The sequence below is a fragment of the Medicago truncatula genome, chromosome 1 (assembly GCF_003473485.1).
Source record: "Medicago truncatula cultivar Jemalong A17 chromosome 1, MtrunA17r5.0-ANR, whole genome shotgun sequence".
Taxonomy (NCBI): Eukaryota; Viridiplantae; Streptophyta; class Magnoliopsida; order Fabales; family Fabaceae; genus Medicago; species Medicago truncatula.
Window position 1 is genome coordinate 40,752,852 of NC_053042.1, and position 22,913 is coordinate 40,775,764.

Sequence of the window (22,913 nt, forward strand, 5' to 3'; positions counted from 1 at the left end):
GCCCAATACATGATTAAGACCCCATACCCGATAGAGAAGTTGAAAATCCGCTGTGCACGCTCCTGTCGAATTTAATTGAATATAGCCGTTACAAACTTTTTCCTTTCAAACCTTGTAACCACAATTCAAATTTACGAATTTTGTAATCACAATTCAAGAAGAGTTACTTCACATCTTCACCACCAAACAAACAAACAAAAACACTGTTTCTCTTATCTGAGAAAATTTTCACAAATCCTCGCTTTCATCTTTCAGAATCTTCTTCTTCTTCCTTCAGAAACCCCATGGAAATGAACGGTACAGTAATTTTCACACGATTAATTTATTAATTTCTTTTATTTTTTGATTATACAATTCACTGTTTCTTGTAGATCAAAGCGTTCAAATTCAAATGCTCGCTGAGAAATTTCAACTCTTTGTTCGTGATTGCGAACTCAAGCAATCCCCAAATGCTATCCCCTCTGGTAAGTTCTTGATTCAATTCTTTTTAATTCAACTATTTTTCATAAACCCTAATTAATAATTATTTCTACATTTGATGATTAATTGATGTTATTTTAAATATAATCAGATAATGATGAATCAAAGAAAGTAAATGAAAACTCTGATTCGGTGGATGAAAACAGTATGTCTAATGGAATTCATGAGAATTCATCGGATCTGGGTCATACGCTTCCCATTTTGAAGAAAGTCTTTGATTTGAGTACCAAAGTTCAGGTGAGTAATCATAAGGCAACTTCATCCTGCGTTTTTAAAATTTTTCAATTAACTTATTAGGGTTTTGTTCTGTGTTTTTCACAATTTTAGTTTATTTTGTGAATCTTTCTTGCATTAGGATTTGAAGAAGGAGCATTTAGCCTTAACCGATCATGTGAAAACCGCGACTGAATCCTTTACAAGCCTAGAAGTTTTGAACTCTATTCAGCTTCTTGGTATGGTTCTCATTGAAAACTGAAATAAAATTGTCAATTGAATGTTCTTTTCATTGGCTAGTTTGAGTTATAGTATTATAGATTTTTAGGATTTTTAATAACTGTTGTTATCTAATACTAGGTTCTGAATATGAACTCTTGAAAAGAAAGTATCTGGATGAATCCTCTGAGCGCAGGCGGCTTTATAATGAAATTATCGAACTCAAGGGTAATATAAGGGTTTTCTGCAGATGCAGACCTTTAAGTGAAAGTGAAAAGGCAAACGGGTTTACATCTGTTGTCAATTTTGAATCCACTCTTGAGAATGAGCTTCAAGTCATTTCCTCAGATTCTTCAAAGAAGCCGTTTAAATTTGATCATGTATTTAAGCCAGAAGATAACCAAGGTATAATAGGAGTTACAACTTTTGATATTGTTGCATTGAATTATATTTTTTTTCATTCTTGAAGCTGATCAAATGTGTGTAATATTTAATTATGATGCAGAGGCTGTTTTTTCTCAAACTAAACCTATTGCTACATCAGTATTGGATGGTTTTAATGTCTGTATATTTGCTTATGGGCAAACCGGAACCGGTAAAACATTTACAATGGAGGGAACACCAGAAGAGAGGGGTGTTAATTACAGAACACTTGAAGAATTATTTAGGTTATCTGAAGAGAGAAAGGGTGTAATGAAGTATGAGTTAAATGTTAGTATGTTGGAGGTTTATAATGAGAAGATAAGAGATCTTCTAGTGGAAAATTCTGCCCAGCCTACTAAGAAGTGAGTCCTTAGTTCTTCTTACTCTAATTGGCATTGTAGTTTTTAGTTCCTTTATTTTAAATTTTAAAATAGATAGCCATTTCATATGATCATAATAAAAACAAAATTTGCTGAGAATGCCGATTAGATCTTGCTTTGCTTGATAATGAGTTTGTGAGAAAATGGACATTATTATAGTTTCATTTCACGGTTCTAAGTATGATGTATGACCTGCATTATTATACTTTCATTTTGATGTATTTTTTCTTGAGAAATATCACTGACGAAGAAAACAAATTTCAACTTAAGATTGGAGATAAAGCAAGCTGCAGAAGGAACACAAGAAGTCCCTGGACTTGTTGAAGCTCGTGTTCATGGAACAGAAGATGTGTGGGAATTGCTCAAGACTGGAAACAGAGTCAGATCTGTTGGATCCACCTCTGCTAATGAACTTAGCAGCCGTTCCCATTGGTATGTAATGATTCTTACAGCCAGCCTTATGACATTTTTATATTTTCTATTTTAAATAACTTAATTACTAAATATTTTAACAATATTAAAGATTCTCCTTGAGTACATAATTCTTTATCTCAACGAAAACATTGATCTAGGAAGAAGTTATTGCATACTATAGGTCGTGAAAATGTGGTGGTTTTTCATGCAGCTTGTTGCGGGTAACAGTCGTTGGGGAGAATTTAATCAATGGCCAGAAAACAAAGAGTCACCTTTGGCTAGTAGACTTAGCAGGTAGCGAGCGTGTGGGAAAAACTGAAGCTGAGGGAGAAAGACTAAAGGAATCTCAATTCATAAACAAGTCTCTTTCGGCACTAGGTGATGTTATTTCTGCCCTTGCATCCAAAGCATCCCACATCCCTTACAGGTAATTTTGTTTTCGATTGCTGAGTACATTCTTGCAGAATGGTCCTTCATGTCATTAACATCTGTATCTTCTGTTTGAGACAGAAACTCGAAGCTCACTCATATACTGCAGAGCTCTTTAGGTGAGGTTTCATTTCAGAATTATAAATGACATGTCCCTTTGTGATTTTAAATGCACTGCTACAACATGTGCTTTATACTGGTAGCTAACAATATTTGTCCTGGGATTGAAATGCAGGAGGAGATTGTAAAACATTAATGTTTGTCCAAGTAAGTCCAAGCTCAGCAGACTTAGGAGAGACCATGTGTTCACTGAATTTTGCCACTCGTGTCCGTGGAATTGAGAGTGGCCCGGCTCGCAAACAAGTAGACCTCGGTGAGCTGTTCAAGTACAAGCAAATGGTAAGCTAAAGTATAATTGTGCTTTCAATAAGAATAACCATGTTTTTCTTTAACTATTACTAAAACTCACAAGTTTTTGTCATAATAAAAGGCAGAAAAGGCCAAACATGACGAAAAGGAAACAAGGAAATTGCAGGATAGCCTACAAACTTTACAACTCAGACTTGCTGCGAGAGAATACCATTGTAAAAGCCTTCAGGAAAAGGTATAAATGCAAATTTAAAGGTTTCGTTTTGCTTCCCATAAATGAAACTGTTATGTTTACCTTCATATTCACATATGTATCATACTCATCAACTCTGAAATAATTTTGACAGGTACGGGACCTGGAGAATCAAATAGCAGAAGAAAGAAAAACTAGACTAAAGCAAGAAAGTAGATCACTTGCTGCTGTTTCATCTCAACAACCTCCATCATATAAATACACATCAGCTCATAAAACCATGACCGATAAGAAACCACCACTGAATCCTTCAAATCTGAGAATGCCCCTTAGAAGGATAACCAATTTCTTGCCTCCACCGTCTCCTATACCACCAAAGAGATACACCAATCAAATGAATGGAAAGGAAAATTCTGCTAGAAGGACTTCAATGACAACAAATACTGAAGGTCTTCAAAGACCAAGAAGCAGGGCTTCCATTGCCATGAGACCACCTGCACAATCAACAACGCAGATCCTTAAGCCAAGGAGGAGGGTCTCCATTGCTACACTCCGTCCTGAGCCAACATCTGAAATTACTACTCCACTCCGTACCTCAACTTCAAGGTTTGCCGGTGGAAGCAGTGTATCAGCAGCCATAAGGAGCCAAAGGGGTCGGTATTCAAATTTGTTCGCCCCATTGCCAGCGATTAGACCAACATCGGTTGATTCAACACCAATTTCAGCTAGGGGCAGCAGTAAGTTTATGGGCAGTCCAGTACATGCACAGGGAGGTTCGCGGATGGGTAAGCATCCAACTGCGATTGCACTGCCAAGGAGATCTTTAGTTTGGAGTCCTCTCAGGCTGAGAGAAATGAAAAGCAGCCACCGAAAATCATCACTCTTGCCATCTAAACTGCAATAGACCTTGTTAAGGAGATCTTTAGTTTGTGGAGTCCTCTCAGGCTGAGAGATGAAAAACAAACACCTGAAAATTATGACTCTTGCCACCTAAACTGCAATAGAGACCTTGTTTTATCAATGCGTGCGTGCATATATTTTGTTCTGACTTATAAATCAATTCATGTTCAATTAACCTTTTTCCTTTATAAATCGAAGGATTTATTTGAAGTAGTTTGATATCTTGATATCTTGTTATGATCGTCCATTCAATTTCTGAAGCTGTATGATATCTGATTCTTTTGTTATTTCAACTCTTGTTTGGGTTGTTGTTGGATCAAATGATGTTAAGAGTATTTATTGATCTGCATATATAGTGAAGTGAACCACTCAGGTGAGTAACTATTATAGTGAAGTGAACCACTCAGTGTGTAACTATTTTTCGTGATATTATGATGTACATACAAGATATCCTTCTATATTCAAGATATCCTTCTATAAGATATCTTCTACATGCATACAAGATATCCTTCTATAATAATTTATACACATATTCACGCTACCTAGTTCGGATTAACATTCAAATGTTAACTTAATTTGTATCAAAGGCTAAATACTATTAATTTTTAAATTCAAATTCAAATTATCAATACTTAGTTGTTGGAAGAAATGTAATGTAGTGAGGAAATTGAAGTATTGTACCTCTTATCTTTATGTTCTTCCACGTTTTTTAAGGTTGTAGAAATGGTTGTAGCTCTCATCATAACTTCTAAACCATTGAAAACGTTAAGTTTTATTTCATGACAATTGGTAATATGTTCATCAAGTAACTATAAAAAAATAGGGTAGAATTACTCTTGTCATCCTATAATTTTATTTCAGATAACGAGTTCGTTCTTTATTTTTTTTCCACGGCACTTTTTTCATTTTAATCAATTTGCTTATGGATTTTTAAGATTCAAAACTATGGTTTTATTTTGATATGAACTCATAGTATTCAAATCTATGGTCTTTCACTCACATTTTCATATGAATTTTAAATTGATGCTTGAAAGTCTGTATGCAAATGGATCAAAATGACTAAAATGACGTGAAAAAAAATTTACAAAATCATTATTTAAAATTAAATTAAAGGACGACAAATATAATTTTACTATAATTATCTTTATAATCTCGCATTCAATTTTGTTTATTTAAACGTGTTCAATTTTTTAAAATATAAAAATTATTCTACTCTTAAATTTGTAAACATGTGCATTTAGATTACTCTTTTTTTTTTTTTAAATATTAACAAGTATCTTAATGATATTGTTTAAACATTAATTTTTACATTAAAAATTATGTAGTTATAATTTTTACATTTGTTTGATCTGTATTTTTATGACAAAATTCATTTTCGTGAGTTCATTAAATAATGTATTTAGAACACTTTTTGGGGTCGTCAACTTCAATGTATAATGACAGATAAAATTCAAAGTTTTGTTTTTATTTTTCCTTGATTAATGTGAAATGTTCTTTTTGGGTCTTTGAAGGTGGATCAATGCATGGCTCGGCTTCAAGAACTTCAGAACACCGCAACTGGTGGAAACAAGGTTGTGTCAGGGGTCAACCTTAGCCCACGAAGTACCATAGGTTATCTCAAAACTAGTCTCAGGTGCAAGCAAGAATCACTAAGGTACTTTTTTCTTTGCTTCATGACTCACGATTCATGACTATATTTTAGTTTAATTTTTATTTACTTTTTTACTAATTTTTGTGTTTTGTTACCATGCTGAAGGGTCAAGAATGGTGCCACGAGGAAATCTCCTGTGGGGAAGTTTCCCTCTACACCAAAGACAGGTTAGTTTGTCTTGCAAAACCAAATTAAATTTACTTACAAATATGTCTTCACTCGGACATTATTTAACATTTGTAACGACAGTATTTTGTGTATATTATATATAATATGTCCATTTTATTTTACTAATGAAGCAATAGTTATATAATTTTTATTTATTCATTGGTAAATTAGGAATAGGGACTTGACCGACTTAAATGCTTCTTGCTACACTGTTATTCTTAATTAATTTTGGGACTATCAGTAAGTTATGATATTAGAAATGTCTAGAACAAGAAATAGGAAAACTTTATTGTCTTTAAATTCTCTTAATTCCTTTTTCTAGGCAAAGTTTATGTATATTTCCTTTTGGTGTGCCACGACTAGGTGGAAGAAGTTTAATGAAATTGTTGCACCTCTATTTTAATAATTAATTTATTGTTTAGTTTTGACTTAATTTACATTATTTTATTTATTCGATGATTTATATTATGCGATGATCTATATTTAACCAAGATACATGAGAACTTAATTAGAATAATTCTTTTGATTTCTTCCTCATAATAGCATTGGACCAACTTAACTACCATGTGTTTACTTTCGGTACACAGTGATGCTAGTTAATTGGCATTAAATTCTTTTATAATTTCTTGAGGTCTTATCATAATTCTTTTATAACCATTCCTCTTTTCATTCCCAAAGTGTTTTCACGCCTCCACACCATACTCACCTTATTCATAAACAAACAACTTTTTCGGTTCTTCTTACTCTGAACTCTTGCAGGATCAAAGTGAAGTTTTGGATTCTCAATCTCTTGATTTATATAATATATTTCCACCGATCTTAGAGTCTTCTTCCATGTTAAGGAGGTAAGGGCTTTTTCCCCATACGTTCGTGTTAGGAATAAGTTTATGTTATGAAATAAATATTAGAATATTTAACCATTAAAAAGGTAATGTTATGCATTGTGTTTGAGTTGTTCTTTGATGTATGTGTGTGATTGACTATGATTGAGAGTTTCTGTGATTTATGGGTGTGATTGATTGTGAAATGGAATAGTGTGTTAGTTTTGATCCAAGTACTCTAGCACAATAAATTATTGTTAGTTAGTTTTGAAGATATGTATCATATATTTGAGACATGCATCATGTAGTATGCATGGTAGGTGCCTCCGTGGCTGAATGGTGCCTCCGTGGCTGAACTTTGCCTTCGTGGCTGAATTGTGCCTTCGTGGCTGAATTTATCCGGATCATGAGTCTGCATTTTCATGCATAAAAAGCATTCTTTTTGTTAAGAGAATTTATTATATAGAATTTTATTTAAGCATTCTGTTTGTGTTATTTGGCAACTCTTTAATTAGTTAATGACAAGACTTTCCTATTCACTTGGGAACCCTTATGTTTATACAGGTGAATGGAGGCGAATGTCGTTGCCTGCAATGCTTGTAGGAGAAACTCTTGGAGAAATTTTACAGGCTAGTCAATTTGCAAGAGAAATTGTTTCAACTGTTGGTGACAAAACTCCCTCCAAAGAGGACCCAAAAACTCCAATGTCTCAAAGGCCAAGCAAGAAAATAAACCTTGAAAACACACAACTTAAGTCTAGAAGGAAGAAGGAGAAATAAACCAAACTACAAAATGATGGTTCTCCTTCACTTCAAAGAGCTCGTTCCAGAATCACTTTCAAAGTTTCTCCTCCAAAAGTTAGAGAATTTAATACAGAAAATAACAAGTATTTGTCTTAGGCGAATAGGGTATCTCCAAGGAATAGGACATGGGCTAAAAAAACTATACTTTTCCCCAACCCTTTGTTCAAGTCAACTCATTGTTCTTCATCACGGTCATAGCAGCAACAGTTTTGCAAAACAAGGTCTTCTTTTATTTCAAGAAATAGAGGACCAACAACACCACACAAGTTTTTGATCAAATTTCCACCTTCAAACTCTAAAGTTAAGATCAAAAGCACAACAATTGTGTCTATTTCACCCACAAGACTTGCAAGTTTGAGTAAGAATTCGCCAAAGAGATCGACTGCTGCTAAATTCCGTCGATCTTTCTCTCCTTCGAGACTAGCTACCAGATTAGTTTCACCATTAAGGAGTAAGAAAACTGCCCAGAAAAGTGATGGGATTGTAAGTGGACTGAAACAGCACCCAGTATCAACAATTCAATTCCCTGCTAATAGAAGAATTTAAGGACATATAGACTTTGATTGTATTTTGTCGCTATGGTTTCCAATGTCCATAATTGTTGTATTCTTGTGAGATTTTTTTGTTGTTGAGGACTTCTCCTTGTGTCCATAACATTCTTTCTTCTGTAATATGTTCAACAAAAAATATAAAGGTGTTTCTCTGATGCAAATCTTGTGAGCTTGCAATGTTACCAAATCATAAGCATACATTTCATTTGTCACATAAACTCTATGGACTTCATCTCTCAAAAAAAAAAAAAAAAAATCGATGGATTGCAATTAAAATGGTACTTTCTGCAATATGTATTCTTTCACCATACACCATGTATTTTTTATTGAAAAAAAACAATGATATTTTGTTGCTGCCCAGGATCGAACTGGAGACCTTTAGTGTGTAAGACTAACGTGATAACCACTACACCACAGCAACTTTGATGATAATTTATCCACTATGATAGTTTGTGACTCTTGATCTTTTAATTTAACTTTATATATTTACAGTATAATGTTTTCATTGAAGTTATATAGATTAATTATTATCAACAATATGCATTTTTCGTCCCTTTATTCTTGATTTTAATTGCCCAATTTTTATCTACAGTTTAAAAATTTTAATTAATTAATTATTTTGACCATCTAATTTGATGATGTGGTAATACAAATTCACTCTCAACTATTTATCATTTCAATTTATCTTCTTTTAACTTTATATGTTTGATCATGACTGAATTTAACATTGAAGAATTTCATCAATATTGAAGAATCACAATGAAAATTCTATCAAATTTCTTTTTGGTACAGTTCAAATTTTAATAAATTGTCGAGAAAGCAATATTTTTTTTTAATAATAATAGTAATATTCAAAGAAAATGTAATAATGATTCAAAATATCTAATGCCCATTTTATCAAAAGAAAAAAGAAAATCTATATCCACGCGTATAAGATTCGTGGATTAATTTGGTCCGAAGGTGTAAAGGTTCATCTTCTGAATGGGTTGTTGTTGTGATGAAGACGACGGTGACATTCTCCGCCATCTCATGAATTCTTCTTCATCCACCTCATCCCCACCACCACCACCTCCTCCCACTTCAACAATAATCTCACCAATGAATTCTCATTTCTCCGCTTTATCCTCCACCGATACTCTCCAAATTATCTTCCAGAACCTTCCCATCCCCGATCTCGCACGTGCGAGCTGCGTGTGCCGTGTCTGGAACTCGGTTGCCTCACAAAGAGACCTGGTAACCAGAGCTTTCTTAGCACCGTGGAAATTGAAGGACGTAGTTGGAAACCCGATTTCTAGAAGCTTCTGGAGAGATAATTCGCTTGCCAAATTTGCAATCTCGCATCGTATTGTGCGTGGGGATAGTGTTGCTAGTCTCGCCGTTAAGTACTCCGTTCAGGTCCGTTAGGGTTTTTTACTTTGTTTCAGAAATTGAAATGCATAATTTGTTGTTGTTGTTGTTGTTGTTATTGATAATACACTATGCGCCGGCTTGTGCTTTTGAAAATGATGACAATGAAATTATGGAATCATCTCTGAAATTCAAGATTACGTTTGAATATAGTTCATATGAGATAATTTTATGTATAAAGCACCGAGACACGGACACCAGACACTACACTGATACAGATACATCGTGATGATTTGAGAAAATGAATTATGAAGCACAAATACGGACATGTCAAGGACACTGACACACCAACACCGCTAATAATCTGAGAAAATCACATAATTCAGAGTAATTATATGTGTTGGCGTTGTGTCAGTGTCGGACACGACCCGCGTCTGACACTGGGACACACCTAATGCAAGAGTGTCCGTGCTTCATAGATTGATGCGTCAAAAAGTAGACATGCCTAATCTTAGAGGTTTCTGTGCCTTACAGTCAGGACTAAATTAATCGTTCCTTGTTGACTACTGTGATCAAATATTTTAGGGATATCATTTTAAAATGTTTTTAATTTCATGGACCAAATTTCCTTATCACTGGAATATCAGGTTTTAGGATTAAAATTGTGATAAGCTCAAATCAAATTGTTAACATCTACTTGTTTTGTATAATTTAGCATTTTTCCTATTAAGAATTTATAAACTAGTTGATCTTTTATCTGACCATTTTTACTGTAAGCACTGAGCTATATTTTCATTGTTCTGTTCCTGGTTTTTATGTTTAATGGTTTTGATAAAGTTGGATGATAATTTTTTTGATGTTTTGACAGGTGATGGACATAAAACGATTGAACAACATGATGAGCGATCATGGTATATACTCAAGGGAAAGGTTATTAATTCCTATTAGTAATCCTAATATTCTTGTTAAAAGAACTTGCTTTATTGAGCTGGATGACAATGCAAAACGAGAAGTTGCAGTGTTGTATCCGGATGATGTACCTGACATAAAGAGTAGCTATGTATCAAACAGAATATCCTCAGAAGAAAGCAACAAAAAGGTGCTTGATTCCTTGAAGAGAAGCATGCAAGTTGATAGTGAAACTGCTCAATACTACTGGTCTGTTTCAAATGGCGATCCTCGAGCTGCTCTTGCTGAGTTTTCTGCAGACCTTCAGTGGGGTAGGCAAGTAGGTCACTCCTAGTCTTTGGAAGGTTAATTCAATTTCAACCCTTGTTTGGAATAATCAAGAGGTTTGGTTATATGCAAATGGATGATAATTGATAATAAGTAATCATGTTGGGTAAGGCAGGCAAGTCTCTACTTTAAATCCACTATTATCTAGCTCCTCTCCATCGGAGACTTGAGACTGGAGTAAGTAATTTCTTGTTATGGGATATATATAGTTCAACTACTAATGTGGTGAGATGTGTTCAGAATTTGTGTGACATGTAATTGTTTTCAAGTATATTTATACAAGAAGACAATGTATTATTGTTAAAGCTGCAATTGAAACTGTATGTTTAGTAGAATCAAAACATAAATATTTGATTTAGTTCACACTTTACACTTCTGAGCATCTTTATTTTTAGCACTACAGATCAGAATTAATACCAAGAATAAACTGTTCAAAAAAGCAATGGATACGATGGCACATTATCAATTTATCATGTCTTTTGTTGAGGATCACTTCTTTCCTAACTCTTACCCCAAGTATTATATTATGATAAGGTAGAATTTAATCTAATCAGAAGCTTAGTGAGTAAGATTATCCTGTGACTTCAAGGATAAGGATTTATGGTGAATCAGAATCTATTTATGAAAGGAAAATTTGATATTCTGTTTTCATCTTGTCTTTTTGGAATAATTTAGAATTGCTTTACTGCTTTTGATAAGTTTGTCTTATGCTGTCGGTTGCAAGAACCTTAGGATTCAGAATGGTGAATTGATGATGACAATTGCAACCTTTATTTATTGATTTCAAGTCAGAGAAATGCTATGAACACTGTTTTAACTCTTATATGCACTACAGAGGTGAATTCAAATACTTTCATGTTTCCGGATTGGTAGGCTTTGAAAACTTTGGAGCCTCGTAAACATTTTTTGTCCTTTGATTTGTACCTTTTAACAGTGCAACTATGAAAGGGTGCTCTACTTTTAAATTTTTGATATTTTAGAGTTGAGATAGAATATCAAGTACGAGGTTGAGAGTTGAGACCGAGAGATATGCCAAGTGTTATGGTGTATACTTTAATTGGGAGCTATTTATTAAGATACGTAGGGTGTCAATATTTTTGGCTTATTGTACTGGTAATTAATTTCTGGCACTATGAAAGCATTTGACATAAGGATTGGGAATCTGGGATTGGTAAAAGAAAACCATTTGACATAAGAGAAAGTCTTATCGGTCACAAAAATATGGGCACACCATTAAAGTACACACAACAATACGTTTAATTTAATTATTTTCTCTTTTATCTTTTATTTACTCAACTATGTAAATGTTTGTGACCAAACAAGTATTTTCCTTTTTTTTTTTTAAATGATACAAACAAGTACATTTTCCTTGACATGAAGACTAATGAAACGATGTATTTTTATGATCTTGGTTTCACGTTTCCAAATGGAAGCAAAATATTGAAGAATTAGAAGTGTACTAAACAGATAGAGCCAAACCCAAGTGAAATTGAATAGTCGTTCGTGAGTTAGGCATCGTGGCCCTTGCTCCTTGGGAATGAAAGTTGACTACTTGTTGGATCTTGAGGAATGAAAGCTTAGCTGACTACTTGTTGGTGGCAGCGTAAATGTAACTAGTCCAGAAATAAGAAAATTGATGTTGACACATTTTATAAGGATGAGGCACACAAGTAAAATACATTTTTGCCTCCTCGGCAGTTAACTGTCGAAGAATTCAAAAACCGGCTGCAGTTAACTGCCGAGGTTTTCCTCGGCACCGAGGAGCTTCTGCTACAAATCTGGCAGAAGCTCTCTCATTCATCCATTATTCATCTCATCTTCCAAAAAAAAATCTCAAATCTCTCTCAAAAATCTCTTGAAAACCCAACCAAATTTATTCAACAAAATCACAAGTAAAGTAATTATAATGCTATTAACTTACATTTTAGTTGTTATAAATGTTTTTATTTTTTAGTTTTTGAGTAGATTTACATAGTATAATTCATTTTTAGAGTAAATGTTAGTTGCTTAATTTAGTTAAAATGATTCTATGATGTTTATGTTATAGTTTAAAATTTTAGGGTTATATTTTAATTTGGTGTTTTATATTTATTTTTTTATTTTAGTTTTTAATTAGATTTACATGTTATAAATCATTTTTAGATTAGATGTTAGTTGATTAATTTAGTTAAAATGTTTGCATGATGATTATGTTATAGTTTAAAATTTTAGGGTTATTTTTTAATTTGGTGTTTTATATTTATTTTTTTATTTTAGTAAGAGTATATGATTTATTTTAAGAGTAAATATAAGTTGAATAATTTTGTTATATTTTACGTTATAACAAAAAAAATTATGTTAAACATAAGTTGAATGATTTATGTTATAGTATATGATTAATTTTTTTATTTTAGTAAGAGTATATGATTTATAATTTTAGGGTTATTTTTATGATTTTTAGAGTCTATGTATAATGTGCACATCAAGTGTTTGATGAAATGTTTGAATGAGTTTTTCATTGATTTTTTTTTATTTCTTATTGTGTAGATTTGAAACAATAGTCGTGTGGATTGACGTTCACGCACAATTCAACGGCGGAGAACCTCAGAGGTTGAAGGTTCGGTGCCTTAGTGTAACGTTAAGAGGTCTCAAGGATAAACTGACTCAATTCAACCAAGGAGTCAACCCTAGAGACATAAGGAGGGTGGAATACGTTCGGTGTAAACGTCCAACGCTCGACGAGGGAAGAGCATCATTCACTTGGGTGGAATTAACGAACGACGAAAACGTGACGAGCATGTTTTGGGAGCACAACATGTTCCAGTGGATCGATATGCGGGTGACGTTGCTGAGATCAACTGAAGATATCATCAAAAGTTTGATTCCGCCAGAAGATCGTCATTAGGTACAGAATGAATGCACCTTCCAGCTACAACAGTTGTCTTCCTTTGAATGGGGTAATTCAAACTTGCCAAACGGCAGGATTCCAAGGTTCGACCGACATTCCCATTGTTCCTGTCAAAAGATTAAATTCTTATTAGGCCGGTTTAAATGAAGGTATTGAAGTGTCAAGGAATGGACCTCATTCTTTTGACACTTGAATACTGTCATTTAAATCAAACCTAACAAGAATTTAATCTTTTGAATGGAACTATGGAATGTCGATCGAACATTGGAGTCCTGCTGCTTGGCAATTTTGAATTTACCCCATTCAAAGGTAACACAATTGTTGTAGTTGGAAGGTACAAACGTCCAACTGCAACAATCGTCTTCCTCTGAATGGGGTAATTCAAACTTGTTAAACGGTAGGAATCCAGCATTCGATGAGCATTTTGAATGATGGTATTCAAGTGTCAAGGAATGCACCTCATTCTTTTGACACTTGAATACCATCATTTAAAATGTCAATCGCATGTTGGAGTCCTGTTGTTTAGCAAGTTTCAATTTACTCCATTCAGGGGTAAGATAATTGTTGCAGTTTGAAGGTACATTCAAGAATGTAATGTAATGTGATAACATATATAGTTGAATATGCATAATACATGTTGTTTTGAATGTGTACTTGCAGAAAAAGTACAATAAGGATTCTAGGGTTAAGAATCGTCTATTAGGGTTTAGAATCAATATTCCCTCCCTGAGAGTGTTCTCAAAGGTGGTATTTATAGCCTTTCGTGGGCTTGAGTTTTGGTTGCTTAGTCCCCAAGTAATAGGGGTATTTGTGTAAGGCGGTTTCTAGAAGATTCTAGAGATCATTCTGGCAGCGTTATTGGTAGAGCCCGCCTTGGGCTTCTTGGCTCTTTTCAAGGGTGCTAAAGCCTTTTTGAGAGGTCTAAGAAGCCCTTTTGGAGGTCTTTAAGGTCTTAGGAATATTATGACGGTCCATAATGGAATAATAATTATCTTTTTTATTCACTTTTCGAATTTATTTTTTCATTACGCAATTTTAATTAGTTGAATTCACGATAGATTTAATTAGTTTTTGTACGAATACGCAATTATTCACAACGCGACTTTAATCGAAATTATTCCAAATGCGATTTTATTCTAAGTACCATAATGTTAAACAAAATGTGCGCGACACAAAAATAAAACATAAAAAAATCCAAAATAATTAGGCATTAAAAGTCTTTATATTCATTCTTCCTCGTCGCACAAGTCAACCGGGTTGCCGCTACAGTCCCTGGGGCACCTTGTTTTGGTTGAGGACCAAAATAGCATGTCCTCCCGCTCCTTCTCAACCTCGACTGATTGTACACCGGCACCTTCGAACCCTTCTTTTTTTTTCGGAACCATCACAAACAATTTCGTGCCATGTCATATGTGATTTTTCTTTGTTCTTCTCATCACCCTGAACGTTACCCTGATTCTGATTTTGAGACATATCTACATTAAAAAAAATGGCGATCAAAACCTAAACTAAACAACAATGTCATAAAATCGTAAAATCAAAAACTAAACCTAAACTTAAACTATCATCAAAACCTACACCTAAACTTAAACAATTCTACAACGATTCATCAAAACCTAAACCTAACAATTCAATAAAAGTTCTCTAACAATTCTAACCTAAATTATCCTAACATATCATGAAATCATAAAATCAATAAAACTTATATAATCGAACCTATATAATCGAAATTTAACAAAAAAAAAAAAAAAACAATTCGACCACAAAACAACAATGCAATAAGATTCAAAAAACTTACCTGTTTTTGTGATTGAAATTGGCTTGAAATGGCTTGAAATTGCTGAAAATCGCACCTAGGAGATCAAAAAAATGTAACAATGGAGTTTTGGAAACTCATATGTCTATTATGTTCTTATAACAAATTTTCGGCAATTAACTACAGTCGATTTTTGAATTCTTCGGCAGTACTGCCGAGGAAACAAAAACGTATTTTACTTATCCGCCTCAGCCTTATGAAATGTGTCAACAACAATCTTGAACAAATAATCACATTTGACTCTCTCATGTGAAAATTACACTTGAAAGAAACCATTCTAAAAATAGGATCCTTTTGAAACTTTCCCTTCTCCTCTTTTTATGGAGTCATTTTAGTGCATGTATTAAAAACAGAGTAAATACCTATTTTTATTTCCGACAAAACGGGCAGGTCCAAATATTCTTTTAACAAAAAAAAAAAACCAATTTAGTCCCTTACAGAATTAGACTTGTTATTCTCCGAAACAGTTTCTATCATTGAACTGATTTTGACAAATTATTCTCCGAAACGGTGTCTATCTCATGATAATTTAATTCCATTGTTGATTACATTAGATAAAGAACAATTTGTGTTTCTCTTTGTTAAAAGATAAAGAACGTCATTATTTCTTAAAGAGCCTAGAACAACATAGATCACAATCTCCGATTCTCCGTAAAATAAAGAGTGTCACATGACTATATGAGAATAATAAGATTAAGAATGTTGTAAAGAACCAAACTTGGAATGGAAGTAAGATGTCAGCATCAATGTGTACATGTAGTGGGGTTGTTACTTTAATTGATAATTAAAATATATAAAAATCATATGGAATAAAAAAATACATTCTCATCAACAAATTACATATATATTCTACAATTGTCATCCGCACAGTTTTATTATTTGAACTCCGTGAATAATCAATTCATTATTAATGTTGTGGAAAGTAGTATCATCAATAATAGATAGATAATTTATCATGGTTATAATAGAGGATGATATATTATAGAGGATGAAATCTTAAAATTGAATTGGTTTGACCCTCTTTGGGATAATGGTTTAGACAAATAAATTATAATATTTACATTTTTTTAAAGTATAATATTTATAACTTAAAATTTGAAAAAGTAGTATCATCAATAATAGATAGATAATTTATCATGGTTATAATCTCTACTCTCGAGATAGAAAGAAGAAAAAAAGGTACAAAATAAAACAAATAGAAAAGATACATGGTAATATATGTTATATTTGCAAAGAAAAGACATCAACTTAAAGGTATAAATAATAGGCTAAAATATGGTTTTGGTCCCTGCAAATATGTCTCGTTTTGAGTCCCTGTAATTTTTTTTTGTTGTTTTTGGTCCCTGTAAAATATTTTGTTTTTGAAAATAGTCCCTGTATTATTTTTATTTAATATTATTTTTAATTTCCACCTAGATTAAACACCAAAAGTCTGGAATATTGACATACCCCCCTCTCATTTCGCCCAAAACTTTAAACCTAATTTCAGATCAGATCTTACGAAGAACAAAAGGGAAAACGAAGATGAAGTGCACTTCGAACTAGATCTAGGGTTTACAATCGAAGCAAACTTTCTGCGAATCGAAGCAAGATTTGTGGGTTTCAACGAATTCGAAGCAAAATTGCTACAAATTTTGGGAAGCTACGAACGAGAAAGAGGGTTTCGAATATCCGTTTAGGGTTTCTGCGAATCAGAGAAAGCGAACTGAACGAAGAAGGTTGAAGACGAAGCTTGTGGTAAGTTTACTGATTCTCTCTTTCTCTTTATGCATGTGTGTCTTGTTGTTGTTACTATTTTTAGATGATAAAGAAATGAAGAAATAGATGATAAAGAATGGAAAAAATGTTTGTTGTGGTCCCAAAGTTTTGATGCTAGATTCCAATACCGTACTTTTCCATGTGCAATAGTTCAATTTTTAGGGTTTTTTTATTGAAACTTCTGTTTTGTCTGAGTTGTTTCTATCAACCTGATTTAAACCAATGGATTGCTGACACGTGTCAATCAGATTTTGATTAAAAAATTATTTTTTTTCCACAGATAATGAGTTTGTTTGATGTTGTTTTCCATCATGGTGGGGAGTTTGTTAGGGATGAACGCATGTTTTATAGAGGTGGGGTACAAACTGTTGTGGTTGGTATTGAACAACTGGATGTGTGTGATATTCAGAATACTGTGGTTAGTTGGGATATGAGAAGAATAAGTTTAGGGTTTGGAGTCAAATTGATAAGGTTCCTATAGGGTTTTGTCAAGTTAATGAAGACCATATTGCTGAGGAAATATCTGGGTATTCAATTGGTAATAAAGTAGATGGACATTTGTATATTGAGCACAATTTGATGGATATAACTGTCAAGGTAGATGAACCTAGCTGTCTAGATTTGGATGCAGGTTATGATGAGGAATTAGAAATGGTTAGTAGTGATGATGATGGTGTTAAAGCTGCTAGGTTTGATGATAGTGAGGATGAAAGAACCACTGCTAAGTTTAGGGTTTGGAGTTAAATTGATAAGGTTCCTATAGGGTTTTGTCAAGTTAATGAAGACCATATTGCTGAGGAAATATCTGGGTATTCAATTGGTAATAAAGTAGATGGACATTTGTATATTGAGCACAATTTGATGGATATAACTGTCAAGGTAGATGAACCTAGCTGTCTAGATTTGGATGCAGGTTATGATGAGGAATTAGAAATGGTTAGTAGTGATGATGATGGTGTTAAAGCTGCTAGGTTTGATGATAGTGAGGATGAAAGAACCACTGCACTTGAAGATGGGTTTGAAGAAGTTGAAGTTGAAGCACCTGCTAATGGTACCAACAGAGTCAAAGTTAACAACAAAACAGTAATGATCAAGAAGTGTGGTTCCAAAACACCTATGAAAAAATCACCTAAGAAGAATAATAGTGGTAGGATGACTGTGGTTGCACCAGTGTCTCTTTTGAAGAATGGGAAAAGAAAGAATGTTGTAGATGAAGAAATAGATGGAGATTACCTTAGTGAGGAGTTGGGTAGCTCAGACCCTGATGACTCAGATGATGAGACAATTAAATAAGAATTTTAAGTTCAAGCTAGATATGAAATTTAATACCCTGGCAGAGTTTAAAGAAGCAATTATTGAGTGGAACGTATTAAATGGTTACCAAATTAAAATGCCAAAAAATGGAAGTTATAAGGTAAGGGTGGAGTTTAGGGACCAATGTGGCTATGAAGTTTTATGTTCAAAGGTGGGTGACAAGAGGACTTTTCATATAAAGACATTTGAGGGGCCTCACACTAGTGCACCAGTGTTGGAAAATAAAAGTGCCAACTCAAGATGGGTTGCTAAGAAAGTTGTACCAAAAATGCAAGTTACCAAAAAGATGTTTGTACAAGAGGTATTTAATGAAATGGCTGTTAATTTTGGTGTGGGTGTTACCATGGACAGAGCATGGAGAGCAAGGAAGATTGCAAAGAAAATAATTGAGGGTGATACAGATAAGCAGTATGCAATGATATGGAGGTATGCAACTGAGTTGAAGAGAGTGTGTAGGGATAATAATGTCAAGATAAATGTTGTTGGTCCATCTGCAACTATTCAACCAAGGTTTGGGTTATTTCTGTTTTGATGGGTGTAAAAAAGGGTTCACAGCTGCTTGCAGACCCTTTGTTGGAGTGGATGGTTGCCACTTGAAAACAAGATATGGGGGCCAACTGTTGATTGTTGGAGGAAGAGACCCAAATGACCAATATTTTCCAATAGCTTTTGGGGTATTGAAACTGAGTGCAAGGAAAGTTGGAAATGGTTCATGCAGTTGCTAATGGAAGATATAGGTCAAGATAAGAGATATGTGTTCATATCAGATCAACAAAAGGTATGTTTAGATTTATTCATGTTTTATCTGTATATGTATTCATTGTTTCAGATCTATATATATTTATTGTTTCAAATCTATTAAAATATATATTTTATTATGATCTATGTATATATTTACTGTTATGTAGGGGTTGCTGTCAGTTTTTGATGATATGTATGACAATGTTGATCATAGAGTGTGCCTTAGGCATTTGTATGCAAATTTCAAGAAGAAGTTTGGAGGAGGCAGTCAAATAAAAGATTTGATGATGGGAGCTGCAAAGGCCACTTACTATCAAGCATGGTTGGAAAAGATGAATGAACTGAAGAAGATAGATCTGGGAGCTTGGGAATGGTTAATGGCTGTAGAACAAAAAAAATGGTGTAAGCATGCTTTTACCTTTTACTCTAAGTGTGATGTATTGATGAACAACATATTTGAATCATTTAATGCCACCATATTATCTGCTAGAGATCAACCTATTAAAATTATGGCTGAATGGATTAGACATTATCTAATGAGAAGGATGGAAGCATCTGCCACTAAACTTCAAAAGTGGCAACATAATGTGATGCATACGCCTAGAAAGATATTAGATAAAAGATAACCTTAGCTGCTCATTGGAGACCAACTTGGTCTGGAATAGGTGAACAATTTCAGGTTATACATGGATATAACCGTCAACAATTTATTGTTGACATTGCAAAAAGGAGTTGCAATTGTAACTTTTGGGAGTTAGTGGGAATACCATGCAGGCATGTTGTTGCTGCACTTGGTTATAGGAAGCAAAGGTCTGAACTGTATGTTGATGATTACTACTCTAGGAGTAAGCATGCCATATGTTATAGTTTTGCAATTAATCCTATTAATGGTATGAATATGTGGCGTGAGGTAGAAGCTCTTGAACTTCTACCTCCAGACTATAAGAATGGACCAGGAAGGCCTAGAAAGCTTGGGATCAGAGAGTTTGATGAAAATGGAGCTAGGATGAGAAGGCAAGGGGTGGATTATAGATGCACAAAATTTGATCAATTTGGACACAATCAGAGGAGATGCAATAGTGCTATTCAGAATCCAGAGGCTGCAAAAAGGAAGGTATATTAACACATCTTAATGTTGAATAATTATACTTACTAATTATGTGCAAATTAATGCAACTTATGTCTGTTTATGTTGTAGAGGAAAACACCAAGACAGAAGGCCACTTCAAATGCAACTGTGCAAGATGGTGCACCTGTGCAAGAACCAGCAATGGCTCATGCATATGCTTCTCAACCAAAAATGGCTCTTGCACATGCTTCTCAACCACAAAGGCCTCATGCATCTGCTTCTCAACCACCAATGCACACTGAACCTGTTCAAAGACCACCAAAGTTGACATCTGTTCAAGGACCATCAAGGTTCACATCTGTTGAAGGACCACCAAGGGAAATTGCAAAAAACAAATTTCAGATTGTGAAGACCTTGGGGTTGAAGAAATCTGTAAAACCTAAAGATAGTAGGAAGAGTTCCAGGCTGATGAAATTGAAGACCAAGGCAATCAAAGGTGTTGGTTCCAGTATTGTTGACCCTATGGTCATTGAAGAGTCTGAAGAGGGCACCTTGACTCGGGAGAACGATGGTGTCATAAAAAGTGGGACATGTATAACTGTGTTAAGAGGCTTATTGTAACACCCCGTTACCCAAAATCATTTAAATATAACATAAACATCAGAGTAAGCACCAAACGGGCATGCTACACTACATTTCAAAATTTCTTAAATAGAAAATAAAACTATTTAATTCAACATCTTTCATAACTTCGAAAATCATGCAGCGGAATGTTTGCATTTCACATAACAACAACAACAACGGTTAAGTTCTCCAAACAATATCTTGGCATTAAGTCTAAACAACAATAAATCAACCAACAAGGGCCACATCATTAAGTTCCAAAAATTGATACATAGGAAGGAAAAACAACAATAATAATAATAATTCCCATCTCACGTATCAGAGCCCTAGACACGACTCTTGAGCCACCACCAACTACTCAGGATCACCTACAATTTCAGCACTCAAAAACTGGGTAGCTCGCCTCACGAGCACATCTGCTCGCTATGGCGAGTTCACAAAACAGGTTACTCGCCATGGCGAGTTCAAGGCGAACTCGAGGCGAGTGAAAAGTAGGTGCTCTCGGGAGTTTTGACATTTTTCTCACTCAAACCTCAATTCTAAGCTCCCTATTCATCTTTTTAACTTAAAACTTGCTCCAGTCATCATTAAAATCATTTAGGCACATTAAACCATCCCCAAAACATCTTATAACAACAATTTGAAAATCCAGTTTTGATCTGGGTTACTCGCCACGGCGAGTTGGTCTGCTCGCGAGGCGAGCTATGAAGTTGCTCACTCACCATGGCGAGCACAGCTACTCGCGAGGCGAGCGATGAACTTATGTACGGGCAGAAAACAGGTTTTTCCCCAAAATCCCACTTTTCTTAAATTCACTCCCCAAATTAGTTTACAGATGTGAGTTAACTTACTGTATGCACTCAGAACCTATTTCTAACATCAGAATCACAATCTCAACTCCAATATCATCATTTCATCACCAAAAACCCAAAATCCCCAATTTTCACCAACACTCTGTTAAACTCAAAATCAGAAATTAATGTCTATACTACTGAAGTAAACCTCACCCTTACCTTAATTCAGAATGAAAAAAATAAACAGCAAAACTGGTTCTTGGCTCTAACTTGCTCTTCTCCCTTTTCTCCCAACTTGACAGTTTTCACGTACAGAGCTTTCTAACTTCTATTTTCCTAACTTCCCACTTACTTAACTCCCTTCATTTCACTTAACTCCCCATAATTCTATTAAATATTAAATAACTCCCCAAACTCCAAAATAATTATTATTTCACACTTATTCTAATTATTATTAAAATAAACTATATAATAAAATAAACACACCACATAAATCACCAAAAATCATAAATCACATATAAGACTCTAATTAAATCAAAATAATTAAATATATCGACTAGGGTGTTACACTTACCAAAACTTGTTATGAGAGCCTCCAAGCATGATCGAACAAGTGATTTTGGTTTTATGCTTATGTTTAACTAAGTTCAGTTTAAGACTTATGCACTATAAGTGTTTTTGATTGTATGATTATGTTTGTCTAAGTTCAGTTCAAGACTTATGCACTATAAGTGCTTTTGGTTGTATGCACTATAAGTGCTTTTGTTGAAGTTACAGACTTATGCACTATATGTTATGGCCTGTTTAGAATGATGCAAAGATTACTTCAAACTTTTTTCATAAATTACTTCAAACATAATCATAACATTACAATAACATTAACTTGAAAACAATTACATTAACTTGAACATTACAATGACATTAACTTGAAAACAATTACATTAACTTGAAAACAACTAAGAACATAATCCAAGGCACAACTAGCACAACAATGAGGCCAAATTTTTTCTTCTTCTCAGCTTCAAGCTTCATTTTCAGTTTCTCATGCTTCTTTGCACTTATTTCTGTTCCATGTTCTTTGGTGTATTCTTTACCAAACTCTCTCCCAAAGTCTTTGCCAAATTGTGTCAAAATCTCCACTGTCATTGCACAGTTGTTGCAACCATCATCAAACTTCAAAACAGAAGAACAACCTGGTTCATAGTACTTTCCAGGTTTTTTAAGAATTTAATCAAGTTCATCATCCCAAATGAACAACTCACAACTATACTCAGCCTGTTATAAGTTTCAGTTCGCAACTATTACAAAACTGC

The 22,913-nt window shown here is 34.1% G+C and overlaps 2 protein-coding genes, 1 non-coding gene and 1 pseudogene across 3 annotated transcripts; 3 read left to right on the plus strand and 1 right to left on the minus strand.

Annotated features, from left to right (window-relative positions):
• Nucleotides 1-82: 82 nt before the first annotated feature.
• On the plus strand, nucleotides 83-4,341 carry LOC11407487 (kinesin-like protein KIN-14S). The gene is made up of 12 exons (XM_003591063.4): nucleotides 83-297; nucleotides 372-464; nucleotides 572-717; nucleotides 836-932; nucleotides 1,054-1,317; nucleotides 1,418-1,697; nucleotides 1,986-2,147; nucleotides 2,341-2,556; nucleotides 2,640-2,677; nucleotides 2,794-2,957; nucleotides 3,049-3,162; nucleotides 3,275-4,341. The coding sequence occupies exons 1-12, from the start codon at nucleotides 285-287 to the stop codon at nucleotides 4,022-4,024; spliced, it is 2,337 nt and encodes a 778-aa protein (XP_003591111.1). The 5' UTR covers nucleotides 83-284; the 3' UTR covers nucleotides 4,025-4,341.
• A 1,102-nt stretch (nucleotides 4,342-5,443) lies between these two features.
• On the plus strand, nucleotides 5,444-8,264 carry LOC11407488 (microtubule-binding protein TANGLED-like; annotated as a pseudogene).
• Nucleotides 8,265-8,362: 98 nt separating this feature from the next.
• On the minus strand, nucleotides 8,363-8,435 carry TRNAV-UAC (transfer RNA valine (anticodon UAC)). Its single transcript has one exon. It is a non-coding gene; the product is annotated as a tRNA-Val (tRNA).
• A 458-nt stretch (nucleotides 8,436-8,893) lies between these two features.
• Nucleotides 8,894-11,065, plus strand: LOC11440777 (F-box protein At1g55000). The gene is made up of 2 exons (XM_003591066.4): nucleotides 8,894-9,409; nucleotides 10,230-11,065. Exons 1-2 carry the CDS (start codon nucleotides 8,996-8,998, stop codon nucleotides 10,602-10,604), a joined length of 789 nt encoding a protein of 262 aa, XP_003591114.1. The 5' UTR covers nucleotides 8,894-8,995; the 3' UTR covers nucleotides 10,605-11,065.
• Nucleotides 11,066-22,913: the final 11,848 nt, after the last annotated feature.

Excerpts from the sequence above, each read along its gene's own strand:
- LOC11407487 (XM_003591063.4), top strand. Across the intron at positions 2,678-2,793 it reads TATACTGCAGAGCTCTTTAG|GAGGAGATTGTAAAACATTA; the intron begins GTGAGGTTTCAT and ends ATTGAAATGCAG. Across the intron at positions 3,163-3,274 it reads GTAAAAGCCTTCAGGAAAAG|GTACGGGACCTGGAGAATCA; the intron begins GTATAAATGCAA and ends TAATTTTGACAG.
- LOC11440777 (XM_003591066.4), top strand. The coding sequence starts at position 8,996 with ATGGGTTGTTGTTGTGATGAAGACGACGGTGACATTCTCCGCCATCTC. Across the intron at positions 9,410-10,229 it reads CCGTTAAGTACTCCGTTCAG|GTGATGGACATAAAACGATT; the intron begins GTCCGTTAGGGT and ends ATGTTTTGACAG.